Here is a 24,630-nt window from a genome sequence, read left to right as displayed (position 1 = left end):
AGGCCTTTATTAACCCCCTTGAGCCATGTGGAGTTCTTTTACGATGGATGGATGCACTTTATTGGACTTCTGAATCTCAACAGCCATTCACTGCCATTATTAAGCTTGGAAGAGCCAGGCCATTTTTTCATGTAACTCTGATTGTCCTCATCTGAAAGAACAATGTCATATACTCCTAGGATGGCTTGAGGGTGAGTAAATCATGGGGTAATTTTCATTTTTGGCTAAACTATTCTATTAAAGGCCTTAGTATACTCATGGCGAAGTTTCATTCTTTTTCATTCTCCACTTAGGGGTAAAAAGAAGTTTGAAATACCGTTGCAGTAAGCAAAACACCCAGAGAGACATTTGGATGAATATGCATACGCACCCTTTTCTCGAACTTTTCCAGCTCTGCAATTTAGCGACACAATGTCTCTTTCAATGTCAGTTTTTTTTCGATTTCTGCTATAAAGCAGCTCTTTAGTGTGCTCGTGATTTTACTCTTGGACATCTGATCTTGATGGACTGAGCAGAAGAAATTAAAAAAAAAAAAAAAAAAAAAACCTCCACATCAAAGAAGGCGGAGCCATCAACCAATCACAGTTTGAAGGTGTTTACCAGCGGAGCTCATTTTTCTGGAAAGTGAGATATGACAAGCTGTTTCAAAATTGCAAAACAAACTCCAAACGAACTTTGTTTTGGCCTGATTTAGTTTGAAATGACGTTGCATCAGTGTGTTCTTAGCTTTCACTTGAAGTGTATGGGAAAATACATGATGGTAGTTCGTTGTGGAGTCCATATTACTGCCAATTAGGCAGAAGTGTGCTTTGAAGGTCTGCAAATGGGTGTGAGCAACCTTGCTGACTTTAGACGGGCATCAGAAGTCCACAAGCTAAAATACACATGAAGCGTATGAACTCATTGACACAGTGGTCCGGTTGCTATACCATCCGTCACCTCAGCAAAGATTATCAGTGTTTTCCTCACACAAAGCTTACATATAATTGAGAAATACTGTGCATGAGTTGTATAGACTACTTTAAGAGACAATAATGATGTAATATTTAGATTTTGGGCAAAGTATTCCTGTATGGTCAACATTTAATAGGTTAGATCAGCAAATAAACACTAAGGAAGATGCTGAACCTTAAATGCTAGAAAGATGATGTTTTTGTGTAGGAGTTACAATGTGAGCTTTGCACATGTATGTAAGCTGACTTTGGGAATGTCCTCGGACCACCAGAGTGCAGTGAATCATGAGTCTGGGCCCCTTTCACTGGCCTCTCATTCATTTCTGCAGAAGAGACAGTCATAAAATAGCAAACAGTAACCTGATTTTGCTAATACGAAAGGATTTAAATGCTGGTTATGTTTACTCTGCTTGCTTTTAAGACCCTTAAACATCAAAGAATCTTACAAATGACATTCTATGTTTAACATTTTTAATCAGAACAACTGTTTTCAACATTGAAATCAGCTGCTGAAAATTCAGTTTTGAAAAATATTTTTAAATAGAAAGTTATTTTGTAAATATAATATGTGACCCTGGACCACAAATAAGGGTAAATATTTTTAAAAACTGAGATTTATACATCATCAGAAACCTGAAAAAATACTTAAGGTGATGTATGGTTTGTTTTGAAAATCTGGAATCTGAGGATGCCAAAAAAATCGAAATATTGAGAAACTGTCTTTAAAGTTGTCCAAATGAAGTTATTAGCATTGCATATTACTAATAAAAAATTTAGTTTTTATATATTTACAGTAGGAAATTTACAAAATATACTCAAATAAGACTCAAGGTTTTGTGGTTGAACAAAAAATTTTTTCTAAATGGTAATAATATTTCACAATGTTATTGGTTTATGTAATAAATGTAGCTTTTTTGAGCATAAGTTGTACAAAATCTTACAGACCCCAGTGGTGTGTATGTAAAAAATAATTAAAGCATAATTAAAAAAAAAAAGATGATTATTTAAATTTCAATAAAACTAAAATTCAGGCATTTTTTAATATATTTCATATTTTTTTATATTTTTTTATAACTATATTTAAAAAAGTTCCTTCACATGACATACTGAAGAGGGTAAAATCTGTCAAATTACATCCGTTTTAAGTCACAGAGACACAAATTGGGCACAAATGGCACCATTTCCTGAGAGCGACCCTTCTGATAATGTGTGTGACAGCTCCCACATGTATGAGATTACGAGTGTACATGTACGTGTGTGTTTTAAGTATCTACATGTGTGTTTGTGTTTAATCTCCTTGTCTCTTTTGTTCAGAGTGTAGGAAACAGACATTGCAAAGGTATCAGAAAAGTGAAAACAGCCGGCTGCTTTGTACAGACTGTCCAGAATCTCCTCGAATTAGAAATCTCTCGCTGGATGACTGCGCACACAAATGCACCAAAAACAAGAAGTCCTGCAGGTGACACACAACTTTAAAAGGCATAGTTCACCTAAAAATGTAAATTCTGTTATCATTTATTCACCCCCATGTTGTTTTTATTCAGACACCTTCACGATTTCTGACATTATTACAGTTGATTCGCTATAGTTTAGAAAATGGTATTAAAATGTGAAAAGAACTCAAGAGTTAAACTGTGTCAAAACAAATTCATCTTGATAATGTCAGATAACTTTGATAGAAAGATATGCAAGAAAATACGGTCAGGTCAAAGTATTCCAGTTTTTTTTTTTATCCAATGTATGAAGGATTTTTGGGTATAATATGTCACAGTTTACTTTATTTTGCTGTTCTCACTTACATGAAAGAACTATAGTGCCCTGCACCCACTAGTAAAAAAATCTAAACAATTATATCTGGTGTCTGAATAATTTTTGGTTTGACTGTAAGATATTTCAAGTGTTTTTGTCTATATACACTCTTAAAAATAAAGGTGCTCCAAAAGGTTCTTCAAGCGATGCCATAGAAGAACCATTTTTGGTTCCACAAAGAACCATTCAGTCAAAGGTTTTTTAAAGAACCATTTCTTGCTTACCTTTTTATAGTTTGAAGAACCTTATTTGCCACAAAGAACCTTTTGCGAAACAGAAAGGTTCTTCAGATGTCCAAGGTTCTTTATGGAACCATCTCTTTCTTACCTTTTTATAATCTGAAGAACCTTCTTTCGCACAAAGAACCTTTTGCGAAACAGAAAGGTTCTTCAGATGTCAAAGGTTCTTTATGGAACCATCTCTTTCTTACCTTTTTATAATCTGAAGAACCTTCTTTCGCACAAAGAACCTTTTGCGAAACAGAAAGGTTCTTCAGATGTCAAAGGTTCTTTATGGAACCATCTCTTTCTAACCTTTTTATAATCTGAAGAACCTTCTTTCGCACAAAGAACCTTTTGCGAAACAGAAAGGTTCTTCAGATGTCAAAGGTTCTTTATGGAACCATCTCTTTCTAACCTTTTTATATTCTGAAGAACCTTATTTCGCACAAAGAACCTTTTGCAAAACAGAAAGGTTCTTCAGATGTCAAAGGTTCTTTATGGAACCATCTCTTTCTAACCTTTTTATATTCTGAAGAACCTTATTTCGCACAAAGAACCTTTTGCAAAACAGAAAGGTTCTTCAGATGTCAAAGGTTCTTTATGGAACCATCTCTTTCTTACCTTTTTATAATCTGAAGAACCTTCTTTCGCACAAAGAACCTTTTGCGAAACAGAAAGGTTCTTCAGATGTCAAAGGTTCTTTATGGAACCATCTCTTTCTTACCTTTTTATAATCTGAAGAACCTTCTTTCGCACAAAGAACCTTTTGCGAAACAGAAAGGTTCTTCAGATGTCAAAGGTTCTTTATGGAACCATTTAGACAAAAAGGTTCTTCTATTGAATCGTGAAGCACCTTTATTTTTAAGAGTGTAGTTGACGTTAAATGAGAACAGTATTGTTTAGAACTCCAATGACTTGACAAAAACACTCTTCAGAATATCTTCTGAGGAACAAATGAAGTCATCCAGATTTAAAATGACATGAAAGTAAATAAACAGGAGCAGAATTTAAATGTTTGGGTGAACAACTGGTTTAACAAAAGAGCGAAATAAGCGAATGTCTAGTTTTCTCTATTTGCCTTCTTACAGGGCATTCTACTTTGACCACATAAACAGGAAATGCCACTTTCTTCCCTTTGACCGTTTCTCTGAAGGCGCAAAAAGAGAGCGAAAACCTAATTACGACCTTTACGAGAAGAAAGGTAAATATTTGCAATATCCTTTCGAAGTAGTTCATTCACACTTGACTTTTACTTTTATTTCTTCTGAAGTTTCCAGGAAATGTTTTGTTGTAATACCGACCAAATGCCAGTCATATTTGTTTAGATCACTGGCTTCAAGTGTGAAATTTCTGCTTCTCATGTATAAAATCACCTCTGTCGTTGTAAACAACACATGCTTAAGACATTTGGCAGCAAAGAAAGTATAAGAAAGCATGACGATAAGTGTTGACGTTAACAAGATTGCGTATGTTTATGTTTCCAGCGACAACTGGAGTTGAACAATTAGATTTATGCCGTAATCCACAGTAAAACTCTTGTTTGGAGGCTTAAATCACCTCAGGATGTCAACGAAAATGTAATCTGTAAACAACATTTATCGTTTCAGATTATATGAATATCTGTGTGCCGTATGTTTTCCACAGAATATGTGAGAGAGTGCATCATTGGGTCAGGTGTCAACTACAAGGGGAGAAGGTCGTTCACAAAGACTGGAATTACGTGTCAAGCCTGGAATATGTCCATCCCACATGAACACAAGTAAACATTTTATTTAATTTAATGAGCTTTTTTGTTAAAAATGTTTTGGGGATGAACAGGATCTTGTTCCCTGAGTGAATCACGTTGCATTCCGCTGCATTCAAATAAAGCACAAATAATTTACACTAGTATAAATATCACATCACTTCTATTTACACTTTGTGTGAATAGCATCTATCACTGTTTGCACTTGTAAACAAGATGCTAATTGTTGCAATTTACACTGTGTGCAAACATTATCTAACAATATTTATACTCAGTGTAAATAGCATTTAAGTTCTGTCACACTTTGTGTAAATAGCATCTACCTTTTTTACACTTTGTGTATATATCTGCATTTAATAAACGGCGTGTTCAAAGTGAATTGTCGCTTTTGTCTCTAGAACCACTCACTCCTCTGTAACTCATTCTGTTAGTAAACTTCTTATTTGCAATTTTCATATGGTCTCTGACAGCTAGCAGTTTTCGCAACTGTTCCTAGCATAGACTTAGCCATTAGCTGTTAATCGCCGCCAGCATGCTGGCTGCCAACAATCGCTGATTAGTCTAGACTGCAGATGAGATTGCTTTCAGGCCTGGTCGTTTGAGAGTCGTCTTTCTGACAACAGAAGTTAAGTGGGACTATGCCTTGGCTGCGTGAACACGAGCCAATCTGGTTAATGTGGTCAATTGTTGCCAGGTCCTTGTTAGCCAAGATGTTATTAGCTCTACGAGTTACACTGCTTACAAGCTGTATAAAGATTTTAGAGGTGAGAGAATGAGAGAAAGATAGAGAAAGAACGAGAGGAGGAGGATTTATGGACTGAAGTCATGTTCTGTCTGCCCTCCAGCTGAGCTCACAAAGCCGCAGACACATTAAAATACGAGCAGCATTCGAGACTAGCGCACAGATGCTAATCCAGACCTTCTCCTCCCTATGGATAACAGTACTTTCCGACTTCGATTCCCTCAGAACCTTTTTCCATGTGATAAGATCTTTTTCCTTTTCAATCTATCCACCAGCACAATGTGTCCACCTGCCCCATTTATTCGGCCAAGCCAAATGTGGAGACAGCAGAAAACAATCAGAGAGTAGGTGATGAGAACTAAGTAAATCTTCTCTGAAAAGAGAAATGCAAGCTCTTTTTCTACCAACAAGGTACTGGTTCCAGAGCCGGTAGCTAGCCAACATCTTTCTGCCCAGAAATGCCACTTTTTGAGATGTAAATCTTCTGCACAAACATTTCCAATAAATGACCAATTTCCAACCCATATGACTTCCTAGTGTTGTAAATGGGATTAAGGAAGGTTTAAAGTTTCTGTCCGGGTTGTATTCAGAGTGCGAGAGCGTCTGTTGGCAGCAAGAGAGGAATAGCTGGCTAACATCTGTTAGCACAACATCATTAGCTGTAGAGCTCTCAGGCCTCATGTGGAACCAGCCACAAGAGCCAGATGCAGAAACACAGTCCATTCCAGCACTGCACGCCTTTCGTAACCCAGTTGTTGAAGCAATTCGTCTGCTCAGCATGGGTTTTGTATAGATGGTATCATGATTTGTTGCCATTCTAACTTATTTTGATGTTTTAGAAGCAACAGGAATTTTTCAAATCGATATTGTGGTTTGGGATCAGTTAGATTCAGATCATCAGAGAGCATCGGTTGGGGCACATTGAGCTTTGAAGTTGTAGCTGGTCTTGGCTGATTTAGATGATTGATTCAAGTCAACCTGGTAGACCAGGGTTCCTCTTATCCAGCCCAGAGTTTAGAGCGACTAGAAAACTGGAAAATGCTGCCTTCAGAGGACACAGCATGTCCGAATCCAATGTCCACTTCACTTCCTGTCTCCTGAGATACATTCATCTGATCAATTTTTGAAGGCAGCATAGATGTATGCTTCGCTGTCTTTGATATTCCACAATCCTGTGCGTTCCATTTCATAATGGTTGAGCTAAAAATATAAAGATAGCATCTGAAAGTTGGTGGTTAGTTTGTGTGCACATGTATGTTTCTGACCAACTTTTTGCTCTATTGATGTTATTTCTACCGAGAAATTAGTGTTGTAGTATTTAAATGGGAGAAGTCATGGTTAGAGGGTCTAACTTGTAACCTAAAGGTTGCGGGTTCGAGTCTTGGTACCGGCAGGGATTGTAGGTGGGGGATAGTGAACGACCAGCGCATTCTTCCACCTTCAATACCACGACTGAGGTATGACTGCCTAGTGCAAGGCACCAAACCCTCAACTGCTCCCCGGACACCGCAGCAAAATGCTACCCACTGCTCTGTGGAACCAGCCACAAGAGCCAGATGCAGAAACACAATCCATTCCAGCACTGCACGCCTTTCGTAACTCAGTTGATGAAGCAATTATTCTGCTCTGCATGGCTTTTGTTTAGATTATATCTTGATTTGGTGTCATAATAACTTATTTTGATGTTTTAGAAGCAACAGGAATTTTCCAAATCGATATTGTGGTTTAGGTTCAGTTAGATTCAGATCATCAGAGAGCATCAATTGGGGCACATTGAACTTTGAGCTTGTAGCTGGTCTTGGCTGGTTTAGATGATTGATTCAAGTCAACCTGGTAGACCAGGGTTCCTCTAATCCGGCCCAGAGTTTAGCACCAGCCTAAAATAGAGCTGCATCCAAAAACTAGAAAATGCTGCCTTCAGAAGACACATTTTATAGTAGGAAGGCATGAAGGCAGGTCCGAATCCAATGTTCGCTTCAGTTCCTGCCTCCTGAGATACCTTTATCAGATCAATTTTTGAAGGCAGCATTGATGTATCCCTTCGCTGCCTTTGATATCCCATAATCCTGTGCGTTCCATTTCATGATGTTTGAGCTAAAAATGTAAAGATAGCATCTGAAAGTTGAGGTTGGTGGTTAGTTTGTGTGCAAATGTATGTTTCTGACCAACTTTTTTCTCTATTGATATTATTTCTAGCGAGAAATTAGTATTGTTGTATTTAAATGGGGGCAGTCGTGGTTAGAGAGTCTAACTTGTAACCTAAAGGTTGCGGGTTCGAGTCTTGGTACCGGCAGGGATTGTAGGTGGGGGATAGTGAATGACGAGTGCTTTCTTCCACCTTTAATACCACGACTATGGTACGACTGCCTTGTGCAAGGCACCAAACCCTCAACTGCTCCCCGGACACCACAGCAAAATGCTACCCACTGCTCTGTGGAACCAGCCACAAGATCCAGATGCAGAAACACAATCCATTCCAGCACTGCACGCCTTTCGTAACCCAGTTGATGAAGCAATTCGTCTGCTCTGCATGGCTTTTGTTTAGATGGTATCCTGATTTGGTGTCATTCTAAGTTATTTTGATGTTTTAGAAGCAACAGGAATTTTCCAAATCAATATTGTGGTTTAGGTTCAGTTAGATTCAGATAATCAGAGAGCATCAATTGGGGCACATTGAACTTTGAGCTTGTAGCTGGTCTTGGCTGGTTTAGATGATTGATTCAAGTCAACCTGGTAGACCAGGGTTCCTCTAATCCGGCCCAGAGTTTAGCACCAGCCTAAAATAGAGCTGCATCCAAAAACTAGAAAATGCTGCCTTCAGAAGACACATTTTATAGTAGGAAGGCGTGAAGGCAGGTCCGAATCCAATGTTCGCTTCAGTTCCTGCCTCCTGAGATACCTTTATCAGATCAATTTTTGAAGGCAGCATTGATGTATCCCTTCGCTGCCTTTGATATCCCATAATCCTGTGCGTTCCATTTCATGATGGTTGAGCTAAAAATGTAAAGATAGCATCTGAAAGTTGAGGTTGGTGGTTAGTTTGTGTGCAAATGTATGTTTCTGACCAACTTTTTTCTCTATTGATATTATTTCTAGCGAGAAATTAGTATTGTTGTATTTAAATGAGGGCAGTCGTGGTTAGAGAGTCTAACTTGTAACCTAAAGGTTGCGGGTTCGAGTCTTGGTACCGGCAGGGATTGTAGGTGGGGGATAGTGAATGACCAGTGCTTTCTTCCACCTTTAATACCACGACTATGGTACGACTGCCTTGTGCAAGGCACCAAACCCCGGACACCACAGCAAAATGCTACCCACTGCTTTGTGGAACCAGCCACAAGATCCAGATGCAGAAACACACTCCATTCCAGCACTGCACGCCTTTCGTAACCCAGTTGATGAAGCAATTCGTCTGCTCTGCATGGCTTTTGTTTAGATGGTATCCTGATTTGGTGTCATTCTAAGTTATTTTGATGTTTTAGAAGCAACAGGAAATTTCCAAATTGATATTGTGGTTTAGGTTCAGTTAGATCCAGATCATCAGAGAGCATCGGTTGGGGCACATTGAGCTTCTTAGTTGTAGCTGGTCTGGGCTGGTTTAGGTGATTGATCCAAGTCAATCTGGTAGACCAGGGTTCCTCTAATCTGGCCCAAGTTCAGCTCCAACCTTAGAGCTACTAGAAAGTATGGCTGTGTCCAAAAAGCTGCCTTCAGAGGACACATTTCAGGGTAGGAAGGCATGAAGGCTCATCTGAATCCAATGTCAGCTTCACTTCCTGTCTCCTGAGATATCTTCATCTGATCAATTTTGAAGGCAGCATAGATGTATCCTTCACTGCCTTTGATATCCCACAATCCTGTCCGTTTTTCAATATTTTTTGCACTTTTGATGTTATTTTTAGCGAGAAATCAGCATTGTAGATTTTAAATGGGGGCAGTCGCGGCCTAGTGGTTAGAGAGTCCAACTTATAACCCAAAGGTTGGGGGATCAAGTCTTGGTGACGGCAGGGATTGAAGGTGGGGGCAGTAAATGACCAGTGTTCTCTCCACCCTCAATTCCATGACTGAAGTGAGACCCTTGAGCAAGGCACCTACTGCTCCCTGGACACTGTAGCAAAAATATCTGCCCACTGCTCTGGGTGTGTGTTCATGATGACTTGCTGCCTCAAAGTCCGCAGCCTAGCTTTTCAGAAAAAGCTTAGAAATAGGTAGGTGAGTTTGAGCTAAACTCTGCAGGGCAGTTGCCATACGTCTTCCATACTATTTATCATATATAGGACTGTGAGACCTCGTTGACAAGGGCTGTCCAGTCCTGCTTCTACAGTAGTGGACAATTTTCCTCTAGAGCTTAGGTCCTACCTTCTCCAACATACCTTTTTGGAGGGGTTATTTGTAATCCAGAACACCTTGAACAGCTGGTTCATGTGTAAACGGTGTCCCTCTAGGAGCAGTATTGGACACCCCTGTGGTAGACCATTTTGGTCAACCTGTAGATTGTCGACCACATGTCACCAAACCCGGTGTTGGAGGGCTGGAATTCTGCAGAGTTTAGCTCCAACTTGCCTCAACACACCTGCTGGGAAGTCTCTAGTATGACTAATAAGAGCTTGATTCGCTGATTCAGGTGTATCTTCTTAGGGTTGGAGCTAAACTCTGCAGGACACTGGCCTTTCAGGACCAAGTTTGGGCACCCCTGCTGTAGAGCATTGACTATTCTGGTGTGGACCTCTGCTAAAAGACCAACAGATTTCTAGTTCTATCAAGGAGCCAACCAGCTTCATCCGCTAAGTTTTGCTGTTGAACAGCATGGCTATGCGAGTTCTCAAGTTAAATCAGCAGTCTGTGTTCATTATAAGCTACATGATTTCCTATGAAATTTGTCTGGCTCTGAAGACTGACTCTGACTTTCAGCAACTAGCATCAACTTGTTCGGACTGTAAATCGAGAAAAAATCAGGGCAAAATTGTATAGTGCACTCCAGCCTTAACTCAAAATTCATACTCGTCTAAGCTGACTTTTTGTCTGATTTATCTGATTTATTCAATCAGTGTTCCAAAAAAACAGGTGTGTCCAGTCCTTCTCCTGGAACACTCTGCAACATTCCTCTCCAACCTGTTCCAACACACCTTCCTGGAAGTTTCTAGTAATTTTAAAGATCTCTATTAGCTAGTTCATGTGTGTTTAATTAGACTTGGAGCTAAACTCTGCAGAACAGTGGCCCTCAAGGGGAAGGGCTGGACACCCTGAAAAAAGACAGTTTGAAGTGGTTAATCACAATTACAGAATTTAAACTCTGTTTTTCCTGTCTTATTATATTGATTCATCAGTTTCAAGCCTGCCAGACACAAAAAGTTTGACCTGCGTCAGAACTTCTGCCGAAACCCAGACAACGATCCAAGTGGACCCTGGTGCTTCACTGAACTCACTGAAACTCGGCACCAAGAATGTGGGCTTCCCCAGTGTTCAGAAGGTTAGATATGACTTTAATACAGTATATAATATGTGACCCTGGACCATAAAAGCAGTCTTAAGTAGCACGGTTTTTGTAGCAAAAATACATTGTATGGGTTAAAATTATTGAATTTCTTTTATTCCAAAAATCATTAGGTTGTTTAAAAAATTGACACTTATGACTGGTTTTGTGGTCCAGGGTCACATATGAAGAGTTCAGATGCGAAAGCCTCTAAGTCCATCTGATGTTTTTCTTTAAAATAAGCATTTATCAGTCTCCTATGCATAGGTTTCTACCTAAGTACTAGTACTTCTGATTGGGCTGAGGCTAGGATTTAGTTTGAAGTAAAAGTATTTGATGGACGTATACTGTGTGTCGAGAGCATTCACTCAGTATCATTATCTCATTTGTGACTGAAGCGGTTTTGCATCTGAGCTCATCATATGTGCTTTTATATCTGTGTAAATCTGCAAATCTATTTGTGTTTTTTGTGCTGTCTGCATGAATTGTAATATGTGCATTTAGTGTTTGTAATACCTGTGTGCATGTATGTTTGTAGTGGAGTGTTTGAAGTGTAATGGGGAAACATACAGAGGGCCCATGGATCACACAGAGAGTGGGAAAGAGTGCCAGAGATGGGACTCACAGAAACCTCATAAACACACCTACCAGCCTCACAGGTATATATATTGACATGTGTACACACACACACACACACACACACACACACACACACACACACACACACACATACCAATTGTGTGATTTACAACATGATCCTCTGTATCTCTATTTATAGGCATGTAGGTAAAGGCCTGGATGACAACTACTGCCGCAATCCTAATAATGATGTGCGTCCATGGTGTTACACAATGGACAAAAACACACCATGGGAATACTGTAACATCAGTGTGTGCGGTATGTTGACTTTTTCACCTTTCATTCTACAAAACCTGTTTTAGCTTTTTTTTTTTTTTTTACAGTTGAGGTCAAAAGTTTACATACACCTTGCAGAATCTGTAAAATGTTAATTATTTTACCAAAATAAGAGCAATCATACAAAATGCATGTACTGACCTGAATAAGATATTTTTATAAGAGCAAGGGGGTGAAAACTTTTTGAATTTGAAGAGCAGGGTAAATTGAACTTATTTTGTCTTCTGGGAAACATGTAAGTATCTTCGGTAGCTTCCGAAGGGCAGTACTAAATGGGAAAAAAAAGAAGATATTTTGGCAAAATAAGAAAAATGTACACATCTTCATTTTGTTCAAAAGTTTTCACCCCTGGCTCTTAATGCATCGTTTTTTCCTTCTGAACCTTCTGTAATAGTTGAGTCCCTCAGTTGTCCTCAGTGTAAAAAGATAGATCTCAAAATATTACGGTTATTGTTGGAAAGGGTTAAAATACACAAAACAATTTGTGGGACAACCTGATGGATTTTTCTGAAGAACACCTGGCAGTGTGGCTGCTCAGGACAAAAAAAAAAAACAGCTTTGGATCATTCTGGTAACAACACAGTATAAAGAATAAAGTGTATGTAAACTTTTAAACAGGGTCATTTTTAAAAATGCTACTATTATTTTCTCTTCTGAACTATATGTACATTCTATGTGAAATATCATGTTCAGGTCAGTACTAAATAAAAAACAGCATGCATTTTGTATGAACCCTCTTATTTTGGTAAAATAATTAACATTTTGCAGATTCTGAAAACTTTTTACCTCAACTATATTTTTTATTACATTATATTATATAACTTATTTTATCTTATTCTCAACTTATACACTACCAGTAAATTCAGTACATTTCTCTTCTTCTTTTTTTTTTTTTGAAAGAAATTAATACTTTTATTCACCAAGGGTGTGTTAAATTTATAAAAAGTGATAGCAAATACTTACATTGTTAGAAAATATTTATATTTTGAATAAATGTTGTTCTTTTGAGCTTTTTATTCATCAAAGAATCCTGAAAAAATATCACAATTTCTAAATAAATACTTTGCAGGGCAACTGTTGCAATATATAATCAAATATAGATCCAATATAGATCATTCTAATAATAAATCAGTATATTAGAATGATTTCTGAAGGATCATATGACACTTAAGACTGAAGTAATGGCTGATGAAAATTCAGCTTTGCATCACAGGAATAAATTAAATTGTAAAGTATATTACAATAGAAACCATTATTTTATATTGTAATAACATTTTCACAATATTACAGTTTTTTTTCTATATTTTTGATTAAATAAATGCAGCACTGATGAGCATAAGAGTCTTTCTGTAAAAACATTACAACTCTTACTGACCCCAAACTTTTGACCGGTAGTGTATACTAATGTTTCTAACGCATTTGGTGGAAACCACTCTCCTATCACATATACTTACATGTGTAGGATATTTAGTTTAGCCCAGGGATTGTGTACAGGTGCACTGACTTGTCGTAAATCCCGTGGTTCAAGTGCTACTCCTGTATTTCATCCGTGGCACCTTTCCAATGGAAACATTTTTCAAATGCTGATGCTTAGAATTCCTGACATTCTCTCACTCTTTATGTTCAGACTTAGATAATGATGTGGAAGTGGAGGTGACCACCTCTTGTTTTCGGGGTCAGGGAGAGGGCTACAGGGGTACAGTCAATGTGACCCCTGCAGGTGTGACCTGTCAACGCTGGGACGCCCTATTTCCTCACAACCATTCATACACGCCGCACAACTATAAATGCAAGTGAGTCATGCTACACTACTGTTTTTTGTAGTATCAGAACTAGATTATAATACATTTTAAACAATATGTGACCCTGGACTACAAAACCAGTCCTAAGTAGCATGGGTATATTTGTAGCAATAGCCAACCCATTGTATGGGTCAAAATGATTGATTTTTCTTTTATGCCAAAAATCATTAGAATATTACGTAAAGATATTTTGTCAATTTTGTACGGAAATATGTCAAAACTTAATTTTTGATTAGTGCTATGCATTTGTAAGAATTAATCTGGACAACTTTAAAGGTGATTTTCTCAATATTTAGATTTTTTTCACCCTCAGATTCCAAATTTTCACATAGTTGTATCTCGCCCTAAAACTGCAAGAAAAATACACTTGTAAAAAATGATTTTTCAAAACTGTTTGTGTCCCACTCAGGGATCTCAGGGAGAACTTTTGCAGAAACCCCGATGGCTCTGATATTCCCTGGTGTTTCACCACAGACCCGAAAGTACGCAAAGCTTTCTGTACCAACATCCCCAGATGTGAGTCAGAGCGCTCTGACAGCACAGGTGAGCCCACACACACTTCTTCCACGCTTACACACACTCTCACACGTGTATTGCACCGCATGGCTAGGAATCACGAACCGTATTTAACCACATAATGAATTGTGTTGTTCCAAACCGCTTAGCTCATCATAATTTACAAGAATTTTAATGATGAAAGACAAAGATGTTTTGCGCACAGGCGCCATCAAGATCTGGCCTGTAAAGATCTGGCACCCAGCTCGAGTGTGGTTTTTCTTCTGGGTACCCTCACATTCCCCTTCATCTGTGTCACACAAATGAAAATAAAAGGATTCTTCTGTGCATATCGTGTAATCTGTTTGAAAATCCTGTTAGAATGATCTTTTTTGATGTAAATTCTGACTTTGTGTTTTCAAAGACCAGAAGAGTCCCTTTGAGGTTTTAGGTCAGAGAGACAGGGCAGTGCCTCTCTGGATTCACTCAAACTTCACTCAGATGTTGGCAGAGACAAAAGCTTTTTTCCCTTACATGTTTGCCAACCACCAATTGTAAAGTGGCCCCTGACGTGAAATTGGCCCTCCCCCACTAATAAAATGCTATTTCAGACATGCTTACTTCATGACAGCATGGATACAATCAGCAAATCCAACATGGAGCTTTGAATAAGCATGGATTTTACTGAAGGTACATGCATGTGTTTATACATGTTAACATTGTTTATGTTATCTTTATGTCTGTTTTATCTGTGTCCTAGAATGTTATGAAGACAACGGGGAGAGTTACCGTGGTAATTTGTCGAAAACAAGATCTGGTATTCCTTGTGGGCTGTGGTCCGACCACACATTCAGGTATGTTTCCATAAAATCACTTGGAACTGTTTAAAGCTGCCATGTGTCATTTTTTTCAAAGTTAAAATACTTTCTTTTCCAGTGTTTAAAAAAAAAAACTGGCTACCATTGTCCGATCATAAGCAGGGAACACATAATCAATTGTGATTTGGACTAGAATCTATTGTGAATATCAAACCACAAAAGACTACTTTTTAAAGGAAACCCCGGGTTTTAAGACTTGTATGGCTTAATATAACGTAAATGATGTCTCTTACTGAAATATGTAGTGGAAAACCCATGAAGGATTTACGGGTGACATTACTTTAATGATGTGAAGTCGTTGCACTCTGTGAGCTACTGACACTCAGGGTTGCCAGGTTTTCACAACAAAAACCTGTCCAATTGCTACTTAAAACTATCCCAAAACTAGCCTAATCATGTTTTGAAGAGAGTCCCCATTAAAAATTGCATTCCAGGGGCTAAACAACCCACAGCAACAGTGGTAAAGTAGCCCAATTTTGCAGGAAAACTGCGGATTTGGCAACACTGCTGGCACTACCTATTGTTATTTTTACCGCAACACAACTATGAAGATAAAATACTGATACGTTGACCACAGCTACTGAAAGAGCTAACAGGTGGCGATGGATATAAGCGTAGGCTTAAACCAAATACCGTAACATAATTTTTTCCCCACCAGGAGTCTATACGCCCCAGATATCTAGTGAAATCCGCGCTGAGAAAGTCCTTCAGTGGCTGCGGCGTCATGACAATGTTGGCATGTTTACATCTTGTCAGGATGGCATCTAGCGTTTCTTGTCAATAAGTAGTGGCAGTAGCTCACGGAGTGTAACCATTTCACATTATCGAAATAATAGTCCAAAATATATATAAAATGATGTGAATTTTTAAAATAAGTCTTTTATAGGTTTTCTACTACATATAGTATTTCAGTAAGAGACATCATTTATGTTATATTAATACCCGGGATTTCCTTGAAAATATGGCAGAAATGTATATTGTACAATAGAATGTACTCCTGGTAATAATAATAATACAATTTATTAAAACATTATTTAAGGAATTTTTAAGGAAGGCAATTTTTCATTCATATTTTTAATTTAAACCTCTGTTATGTTGCCCAAAAATAAAAGCAATTGTGAATTGTTTCATTTTGTTAGATAAAAAAAAAAATTGTCAATTGTTTTATGCATTCATTTCTTTTTATGGGGCAAAACTTTTTAAATGATAAAATATGTATGAAAAAAATAACAGACAGCAAAGATTTTCTGGGAAAATATAAAATTGGTCCTATTAAAGTCGGATTATTGTGAAAATTTAATCAATCATAAAATTTCTAAATCATTATCATGTTTATGAATTTAATTGATTAGACTGAAGTGTTTTGATTATCAGAATGTTATTAATTGATTAAAATGTAATGCAGAAAAAATATCTAATATCTAATAAAATTAATAAGTAAAAAATAAAATTGAATTTTGGGGAAAAAGAAAAAACAGAACAGATTTCATAGTGCCCTAATAACCGAACTGGAAGTGTATATTGAGATCTTTCACAGTTTTAAAAAAAATACGCTCAGATGTTCATTCATGTTTATTTCGTGCTTTATGTAAATATGAAAAGACGATTGGTTTACGTGTCACATAAATAGAGGCAATACAGTGATCTGTCACGACACATTACGGAGCCACAAAACGGTGTTTATTTTTTGAGTTTCTTACAAAATGACAAAATTTGAAAGCAGAGTCTGTCACGGAGCAGGCAGGAACACACGAACAACGACGTAATAAAATTAAACGTATTTAATAAATCCAATGGAATACAGGCAGACACAGGAACACAAGGAGGTAACATCAAAGACCGACAGAATGCAGGGGAAAACACACACCTTAAATAGACAGACATCAGGTAAATTACAAACATCCAGGTGACAACAATGAGGGAGAAACCAAAACACTCAGAACTGCGGGGGAAAATGGGAGAAACCAACATGAAAGTCCGGGGGGGTGACAGAGTCCTTGTTTCATACCAGAAGCAATATGCTCTGTCTTGTCTGTCTGTGTGCTGTCAGTTCCCTCTTTGCTCCATAATCAATTATGCAATGAGTTTAGTGAAAAGATCCAAGATGGCTGGTAAATGAGTGAAATGTTGATATTATATAGGCACTCCAAATTCATTTAATTTCCACAGACATCTGCTGAACCTCCTGATAATGACAATAATGTTACATGGACAGCGTGCCACCATCACAATGCTCTATTGCAGTTAGGCTGCTGTCTTAGAAGGCAGCTATCTATGTAGGCAGTGAGGCAATTAACTAGGTTTTGAAATATTTAGCGCTGTCTTGCACTTTTGCTCTCTCATGGGTTCCCGTTGACTCTTGGAACGAGTTTTCTTTGTAGAAGTCATATATTAGCAGTGATGTGGAGTTTATTTTGAAAGGCGGTTATCAGGCAGTATTACAACATTGAAAGAGAACTGAGGCAGTGATAACAAACAGAGAAGGGAGAGCCGGGCCGCTCGTATTCATCACTGATACACTGAGGACAGAAAATACCACACACTGTTCCTCGGGAGACAAATGCCCCATAAAGCAGCTCGCTCAGCATCCTGTAGTCCCTCAGCTCGGGCGAAGCTGTTAACATCACTTAATTTACAGGAATTTTAAAAGCCAAAATGGCACAGACAGATGGACATGTTGCAGGAGTGACCTCTGACCCCAGGAAGTGCTGTCCCCCGCTCTCAAAACACGGGCAGATCAAAGCCAATCAGCTTCTTCAAATGGCGTCCAGCCAGCGAGTCTGCCTCACATGGGGTCGAAAGGTTGTCTCTGAGAAAACTCAACGTTGGCTTGTTCAGCGGTCACGGGGGACGAGAAATTACCTCTCCACTCTATCAGTCTTTGCTTCCTATTCATTTTTCATTCGGGGTTTTCAGCCCCTGCGATCCGAGGGCTGTCTGTCTCGCTCTAGGATTTATTTTCTTTGTAAGTCAACTCTGTAGAAGTCGCTTGGCGCACACCTTCGGCCTGGCTCGTATGTAGCCTTGAGGACAGGTGGTGTAATATGCAGAGCCGCAGTGACTGTTCTGAGTTCATACTTTCAATCTTTTATGGGTGCTGGAGGGATGATATTAATATGATTCCTTCTTTGAACATCTTGTCACACGATGACATACGAGTCAACATTTCCATTCCTCTTGCTGGCCTGTTTCTCTGAACTGAGTAGCTGATTTCCTGTTCTTTGTTTTTTGTGTGTGTAGGAGAGACACGCAGTCAGCGAAGGCCAGCGCGGGCTTAGAGTTGAACTTGTGCAGGAATCCAGACCGAGATAAGCACGGGCCATGGTGTTACACGTCCAACTCCTCCATTCCCTGGGACTACTGCGGACTAGAGCGATGTGAGTTTCCTACTTCCTGTTTCTCTCCTCTTTTCCCTGGTTAAAAGACCAGTGTAGACCAGCATGAATTTTCAGACTGGTTCAGCATGGCTTCTGGTTTGGTGCTGGTCTAACATACCTATCATGTTTGCCAAAATTTTACCTGGTGAAGCTGTCTGTCTATCTGTCCATATGTCAGTCTGTCTGTCTATCCATATGCCAGTCAGTCAGTCCTTCTGTCAGTTTGTCTATCCATATGTCTGTCTGTCTATCCATATGTCAATCTATCTGTCTGTCTGTCTGTCTGTCTGTCTGTCTGTCTGTCTGTCTGTCAGTCTGTCAGTCTGTCTTTCTATCCATATGTCAGTCAGTCTGTCAGTCTATCCATATGTCAGTATGTCTATCCATATGTCAGTCTGTCTATCCATATGTCAGTCAGTCTGTCAGTATATCCATATGTCAGTCTCTCTATCCATATGTCAATCTGTCTGTCTGTCTGTCTGTCTGTCTGTCTGTCTGTCTGTCTGTCTGTCTGTCTGTCTGTCTGTCTGTCTGTCTGTCTGTCTGTCTGTCCATATGTCAGTCTGTCTGTCAGTTTGTCTATCCATCTGTCTGTCTGTCTGTCTGTCTGTCTGTCTGTCTGTCTGTCTGTCTGTCTGTCTGTCTGTCTGTCTGTCTGTCTGTCTGTCTGTCTGTCTGTCTGTCCAAGTGTCAGTCTGTCTGTCTGTCTGTCTGTCTGTCTGTCTGTCTGTCTGTCTGTCTGTCTGTCTGTCTGTCTGTCTGTCTGTCTGTCAGTCTGTCTATCCATATGTCAATCTGTCTGTCTTTCCATCTATATGTCAGTCTGTCTATCCATATGTCAGTCAGTCTGTCTGTCTGTCTGTCTATCCATATGTCAGTCTGTATATCCATATGTCAATCTGTCTGTCTTTCTATCTATATGTCAGTCTGTCTATCCATATGTCAATCTGTCTGTCTTTCTATCTATATGTCAGTCTGTCTATCCATATGTCAGTCAGTCAGTCTGTCAGTCTATCCATATGTCAGTCTGTCTATCCATATGTCAATCTGTCTGTCTTTCTATCTATATGTCAGTCTGTCTATCTATCCAATTGTCAGTCTGTCAGTCTGTCTATCCATATGTCAGTCTGTCTGTCTATCCAATTGTCTGTCTGTCTGTCTGTCTGTCTGTCTGTCTGTCTGTCTGTCTGTCTGTCTGTCTGTCTGTCTGTCTGTCTATCCATATGTCAGTCTGTCTATCCATATGTCAGTCAGTCTGTCAGTCTATCCATGTCAGTCTGTCTATTCATATGTCAATCTGTCTGTCTTTCTATCTATATGTCAGTCTGTCTATCCATATGTCAGTCAGTCTGTCTGTCTATCCATATGTCAGTCTGTCTATCCATATGTCAGTCAGTCTGTCAGTCTATCCATATGTCAGTCTGTCTATCCATATGTCAATCTGTCTGTCTTTCTATCTATATGTCAGTCTGTCTGTCTATCCAATTGTCAGTCTGTCAGTCTGTCTATCCATATGTCAGTCTGTCTGTCTATCCAATTGTCTGTCTGTCTGTCTGTCTGTCTGTCCAATTTTGTCAGTCTGTCTGTCTGTCTGTCTGTCTGTCTGTCTATCCATATGTCAGTCAGTCAGTCTGTCTATCTGTCTATCCATATTTTAGTCTGTCTGTCTGTCTATCCATATGTCAGTCAATTTGTCTGTCTGCTTTTGTATACATCATCCATCCATCCATCCATTAATTCATCCATCTGTATTTACGTCTAGACTTTTTCTTGTACAGTACTAGTTAAAAACTAAATATGGCAGTAATTTATATTAATTTATTTGATAAGCAGTAAATCTTCTACTTCCTTAAATCCTTTCCTTGAAATCCTATATTCTACAACCTCATTTCAAATTTGGCTGTCCAGTTGGAATGTAAAACACATTCTCAATTTAATTCTGAATGGCACACAACTCTGGTTATGATGACAGACAGGGTCTCTTGACCTCCACTCCAGGGGTGTTTTGTCATTATTTGTAGCTTTCAAAGCCTGTTGGATGATATGTGCTGAGTTTGTGTCTGTGGTTATTGTCTCCTTGAACGAGGCGTCACACTATAATGCCAGACAGATGCAGTACTCTTCATCTTTGTGACCATAATCTGTCACTGCAGCTGGATTTTTATCATTTCATTTCATGCACATTTGTGATGGTGTGCTAGTGTATGTTGATAATGAATGAGATGCTGTTTGTGTAGGACTGACATAACAGGAAACATTTTGGGCATAGTTCCACGATTATATTTAGGTTTATGGTTATTGCATTAGATTCTTTTTAAGTTCAACAGTATGACCATTTTAATTGATAATTGTTTTTAATTGAGATTGTGTTTGCCTGAATTTTCTTTAACAAGGAGTACTATGTTTTATTAAAATATTTTGCTGGCTTTGAGAGCAAACTAACATTAAATGTATTTCTTTATTATTCAGGTAAATCAGTGTCATCTGATGACCATCTAAAGAGTAAGTTTATGTGATTTTTTTAAGAAGAGAAAATGTGCTAAATGCAAATAATGAAATAAAACATAAAAAATAATATTCAAATAAATAATATGAAAAAAAAAAACATTTAAGTGCTAAGCAAAATGAAGCCATATCTACAAGTGCCCTATTGAAATTTACATAATTATCCATTTCTTTTTTTTATTATTATTAATTTAGCATATTATTGGGCCTGTGTAGTTTTGTGTTTTTATGTTTAATGTAAAATCTGGGTCCTGAAACTACTCGACTAGGTTATTCTATAGTACATATTCAATATGTTTTCAAAAAATATCTATTGTTTTACTGTATTAACCTTTTCATTAAGTCTTCTCTAACAGTTATTTCTTTTGCTTTTTGCAGGCGGAGTACCAAAACCGTCTTGTTTTATACACAAAACCACACGGATTGTTGGAGGGATGCAAGTGCAACGGGCAGAGGATGGAAGCTGGGTGGTCAGCATTCAGAAAGGGTACACTTAGTATTATGTATAATCCACTGATAAAGTCAACCTACAGTAATTAAATAATTTAAAGCAAATAAGCAGATCAAAAGAATACTGTTATGTTTTAAATATTAAACATACACCAAAATAGTAACATCTAACTCATCAACTCAACTGAACTGGTTTTATTCAAGTGAAAAATATTATATAACATCAATAAAAGAATGTAAATACATTATTGGTGGACTAGATCTGCTACGCATGCTGCTGCAGAGCAAGTATGGACTTGCTACTGCCAACAAATACTCACCGTGGCTCCATGAATATGTATATTGACTAATCTAAGCAGATCTAGACAGGTGGTGCTGGGGGAGGTGGAAGGTTTCAGAGGAAATCTTATAGCGCAATGCAATACAAGCTCACAGCTAACTGAAAAAGACTACTTAAATGTTGAGCAAGCAATATCATAGACTTCAAAATCAGCAGGGGCCATTTGACTTGTGCCATGTAGGAAATTATGTGATTGCTAGCAGATTGCATGTAAACCATCTGGAGTTTCATGACTGAACTAGAACCTACAAAACTAGTTAAATCAGATCAAAATCTTTTAAGTGACAATAGGAGGTTACAACCTTCCACAATGTACAGTATTGCGATATAATTTAAAGAAAAAAGTACATTCTCTATTGGAAAAAAAAAAAAAAGTTTGAGAATGAGCATAAAATTACGTATTTATTTGGCAGATGGTTTTATGATTTAGGATATTTGGCCAAAATAATGAGTTTTAGTGTCTAGAAAATGGCTCTAACGACAAATTCTGATTCTTCTGTTCCCCTCTTGCAGAAACAGACATTGGTGCGGTGGCTCTCTCATCAGAGAGGAATGGGTTTTGACTGATCAACAGTGCTTCTCTACCTGGTAATCCTTCCGTTGAACCCATCTTACATCTACTATGAACTAGCGCCTCTCTCTTGTCAATACAAACCACATTTGATTTTTGCTCATTCGTGGGCGTGCCTGATTCGGGCTCGTCCCGGCCTTGTGTTCCCATCTGTCAGTTGATGTTTTCTATGAGACGTGCGGATCCAGAGTTTCCGGTTTAAGAGAGAGTAGTGACAGATCCGCTTGAGTTGTGACTGATGGTTCTCTGCTCTGTCAGTGGTGCATCTGTTTAGACTCTGCGTTCGGCTGCATGATATACGTCTGTGGATCTGCTTCAGTGGCACTTGAGTGAAAACCTGCTGGCTCTGTTTAGTTTGAGGGGGAACAGGGGGACAGAAGGAGAGCGAGAGCGAGCGTGTCTGGCTTTTCGATCATCTCTACATTCCCCAGATCCGCTCCCTGGTGAGTTCAGCTATCTTGTGCTTCGCATGAAGACACAGGCCGGGCTGGACGCTAGAACTGACCTCTACGCCTTGATCAGAACTGGAGATGACTTTACCAGGGATGCTCGCCAACTTACATATCTCACGCTTGTAGAAAGTCTTCTCCGCTCTGTCTGCGATCCACATCAGTTTATGTATTTTCAGAAGGCTCAAATGACTTATCACAGTTCTTAAGTTGCATACTTTAGTTGTCATGTAACTTCTGTACTTGACATATATACTTATTTCTTGTACGTTCCTCAGCGTTCCTGACCTCTCCGAGTACACCGTGCAGGTGGGGCTTCTTCATCTCAACGCGTCCACCGGCACAGAGGGTCTCCGGATCGCACATGTGGTCTGCGGGCCCGAGGGATCCAACTTGGCCCTGCTCAAACTCGCAACGTAAGTGCATTTCTCCATCTGCCCATTCATCTTCTCATCCATCCAGCCATCCTTATGGTAACTCATAGTCTTATGCCCAGGCCTGCCCCTCTCTCTGAGCATGTGCGAACTGTGCTGCTTCCTGTCGCAGGATGTGCTGTTGCAGAAGGCACCTACTGCCTCATGTACGGCTGGGGAGACACTAAAGGTACTATTCTAACCTATTGCCACCATTAAAGGTATAGCTCACCTGAAAATGAAAATTCTGTCATTAATTGCTTACCCTCATGTCTTTCCAAACCCGTAAGACCTTTGTTCATCTTCGGAAAACAAATTAAGATATTTTTGATGAAATCCGAGAGCTTATTGCGTTCGAGAGTGTGGCGACTGACACAGCAGAGACAAAATTGTTGAATAAAGTTATTTTTGCGCACAAAAAGTATTCTCTTAGCTTGATGACATTAAGGTTGAACCATTGATGTCACATGGACTATTTTATTTATGTTCTTTCTACCTTTCTTGCCCTTGAACACGGTAGTTGCGTTCCTGTCTAAGCAGGGTCAGAAGGTTCTCGGATTTCATCAAAAATATCTTAATTTGTGAAGGTGAACAAAGGTCTTACAGGTTTGGAACGACATGAGGGTGAGCAATTAATGTCAGAATTTTCATTTTTTGGTGAACTATCCCTAAAATGCGATTTCCAATAATCAGAATAAGGACTTAATTGCAGTAAAATCTTTACTTGCCTGTTTATTGTGAGTAAAATCACATATTTTACTTGTTGCTTAATTTCTTTGGTTATAATATGCAAAATAATTGAGTCTGAAGAGTTAAATTATTAAGTTATTCTAGGTCTTGTTAATTAGTCTTTTAAACTGCTCTAAAATGCATTTTTTACTTCAGAAATCATTCTAATATGCTGATTTATTAGTGGAATTATCTATGTTGGCAACAGTGCTGGCAAATATTTTTGAGGAACCTGTGATAGTTTGATTCTTTGATGGATATGAGGTTAAAAAAACAGTATTTTCTAACAGTTAAGTTTTTACTATCACTTTTTGTCAATTTAACAGGAATAATTATGAATTAAAGTATTAATTTCTTTTAAAAAAAAGAAAGAATACAAATTTACTGACCCCAGGCTTTTGAACGGTAGGGTGTGTTGTTAGAAAGGATTTCTATTTTAAATAATTTTTTTTCATCAAAGAATCCTGAAAAAGTATCACAGGTTCCAAAAAATATTAATATTAAGCAGTAATATTATAACTATTACTGATCTCAAACTTTTAAATGAGACTTTTTGCTCATCGAGGCTGCTTTTATTTGATTAAAAATACAGAAAAAAATGTAATATTGTGAAATGTTAATGCAATTTAAAATGGTGGTTTTCTATTTTAATATTCTTCAAAATGTAATTTATTCCTGTGATGCAAAGCTGAATTTTCGGCATCATTACTCCAGGATTCAGTGTCACATGATCCTTCAGAAATCATTCTAATATGCTGATTTATTAT

General features: G+C 38.4%; 1 protein-coding gene across 1 annotated transcript in view; it reads left to right on the top strand.

Moving 5' to 3' along the window:
- Positions 1-24,630, top strand: part of hgfa (hepatocyte growth factor a) — a 32,991-nt gene that overhangs the window by 4,253 nt on the left and 4,108 nt on the right. The window contains exons 2-16 of the mRNA XM_073838291.1: positions 2,268-2,412; positions 4,072-4,184; positions 4,628-4,742; positions 10,794-10,936; positions 11,478-11,598; positions 11,718-11,836; positions 13,482-13,647; positions 14,066-14,199; positions 14,912-15,005; positions 18,270-18,406; positions 20,876-20,908; positions 21,290-21,398; positions 22,215-22,289; positions 23,000-23,137; positions 23,218-23,324. Of these exons, the coding sequence (XP_073694392.1) occupies positions 2,268-2,412; positions 4,072-4,184; positions 4,628-4,742; positions 10,794-10,936; positions 11,478-11,598; positions 11,718-11,836; positions 13,482-13,647; positions 14,066-14,199; positions 14,912-15,005; positions 18,270-18,406; positions 20,876-20,908; positions 21,290-21,398; positions 22,215-22,289; positions 23,000-23,137; positions 23,218-23,324 (1,749 nt within the window). The remainder of the gene's footprint in view (positions 1-2,267; positions 2,413-4,071; positions 4,185-4,627; positions 4,743-10,793; positions 10,937-11,477; positions 11,599-11,717; positions 11,837-13,481; positions 13,648-14,065; positions 14,200-14,911; positions 15,006-18,269; positions 18,407-20,875; positions 20,909-21,289; positions 21,399-22,214; positions 22,290-22,999; positions 23,138-23,217; positions 23,325-24,630) is intronic.

Source organism: Garra rufa, chromosome 4, assembly GCF_049309525.1.
Source record: "Garra rufa chromosome 4, GarRuf1.0, whole genome shotgun sequence".
Classification (NCBI taxonomy): domain Eukaryota; kingdom Metazoa; phylum Chordata; class Actinopteri; order Cypriniformes; family Cyprinidae; genus Garra; species Garra rufa.
The sequence above is the reverse complement of the archived record's forward strand: the minus strand, read 5'-3'. Positions and strand labels throughout refer to the sequence as shown.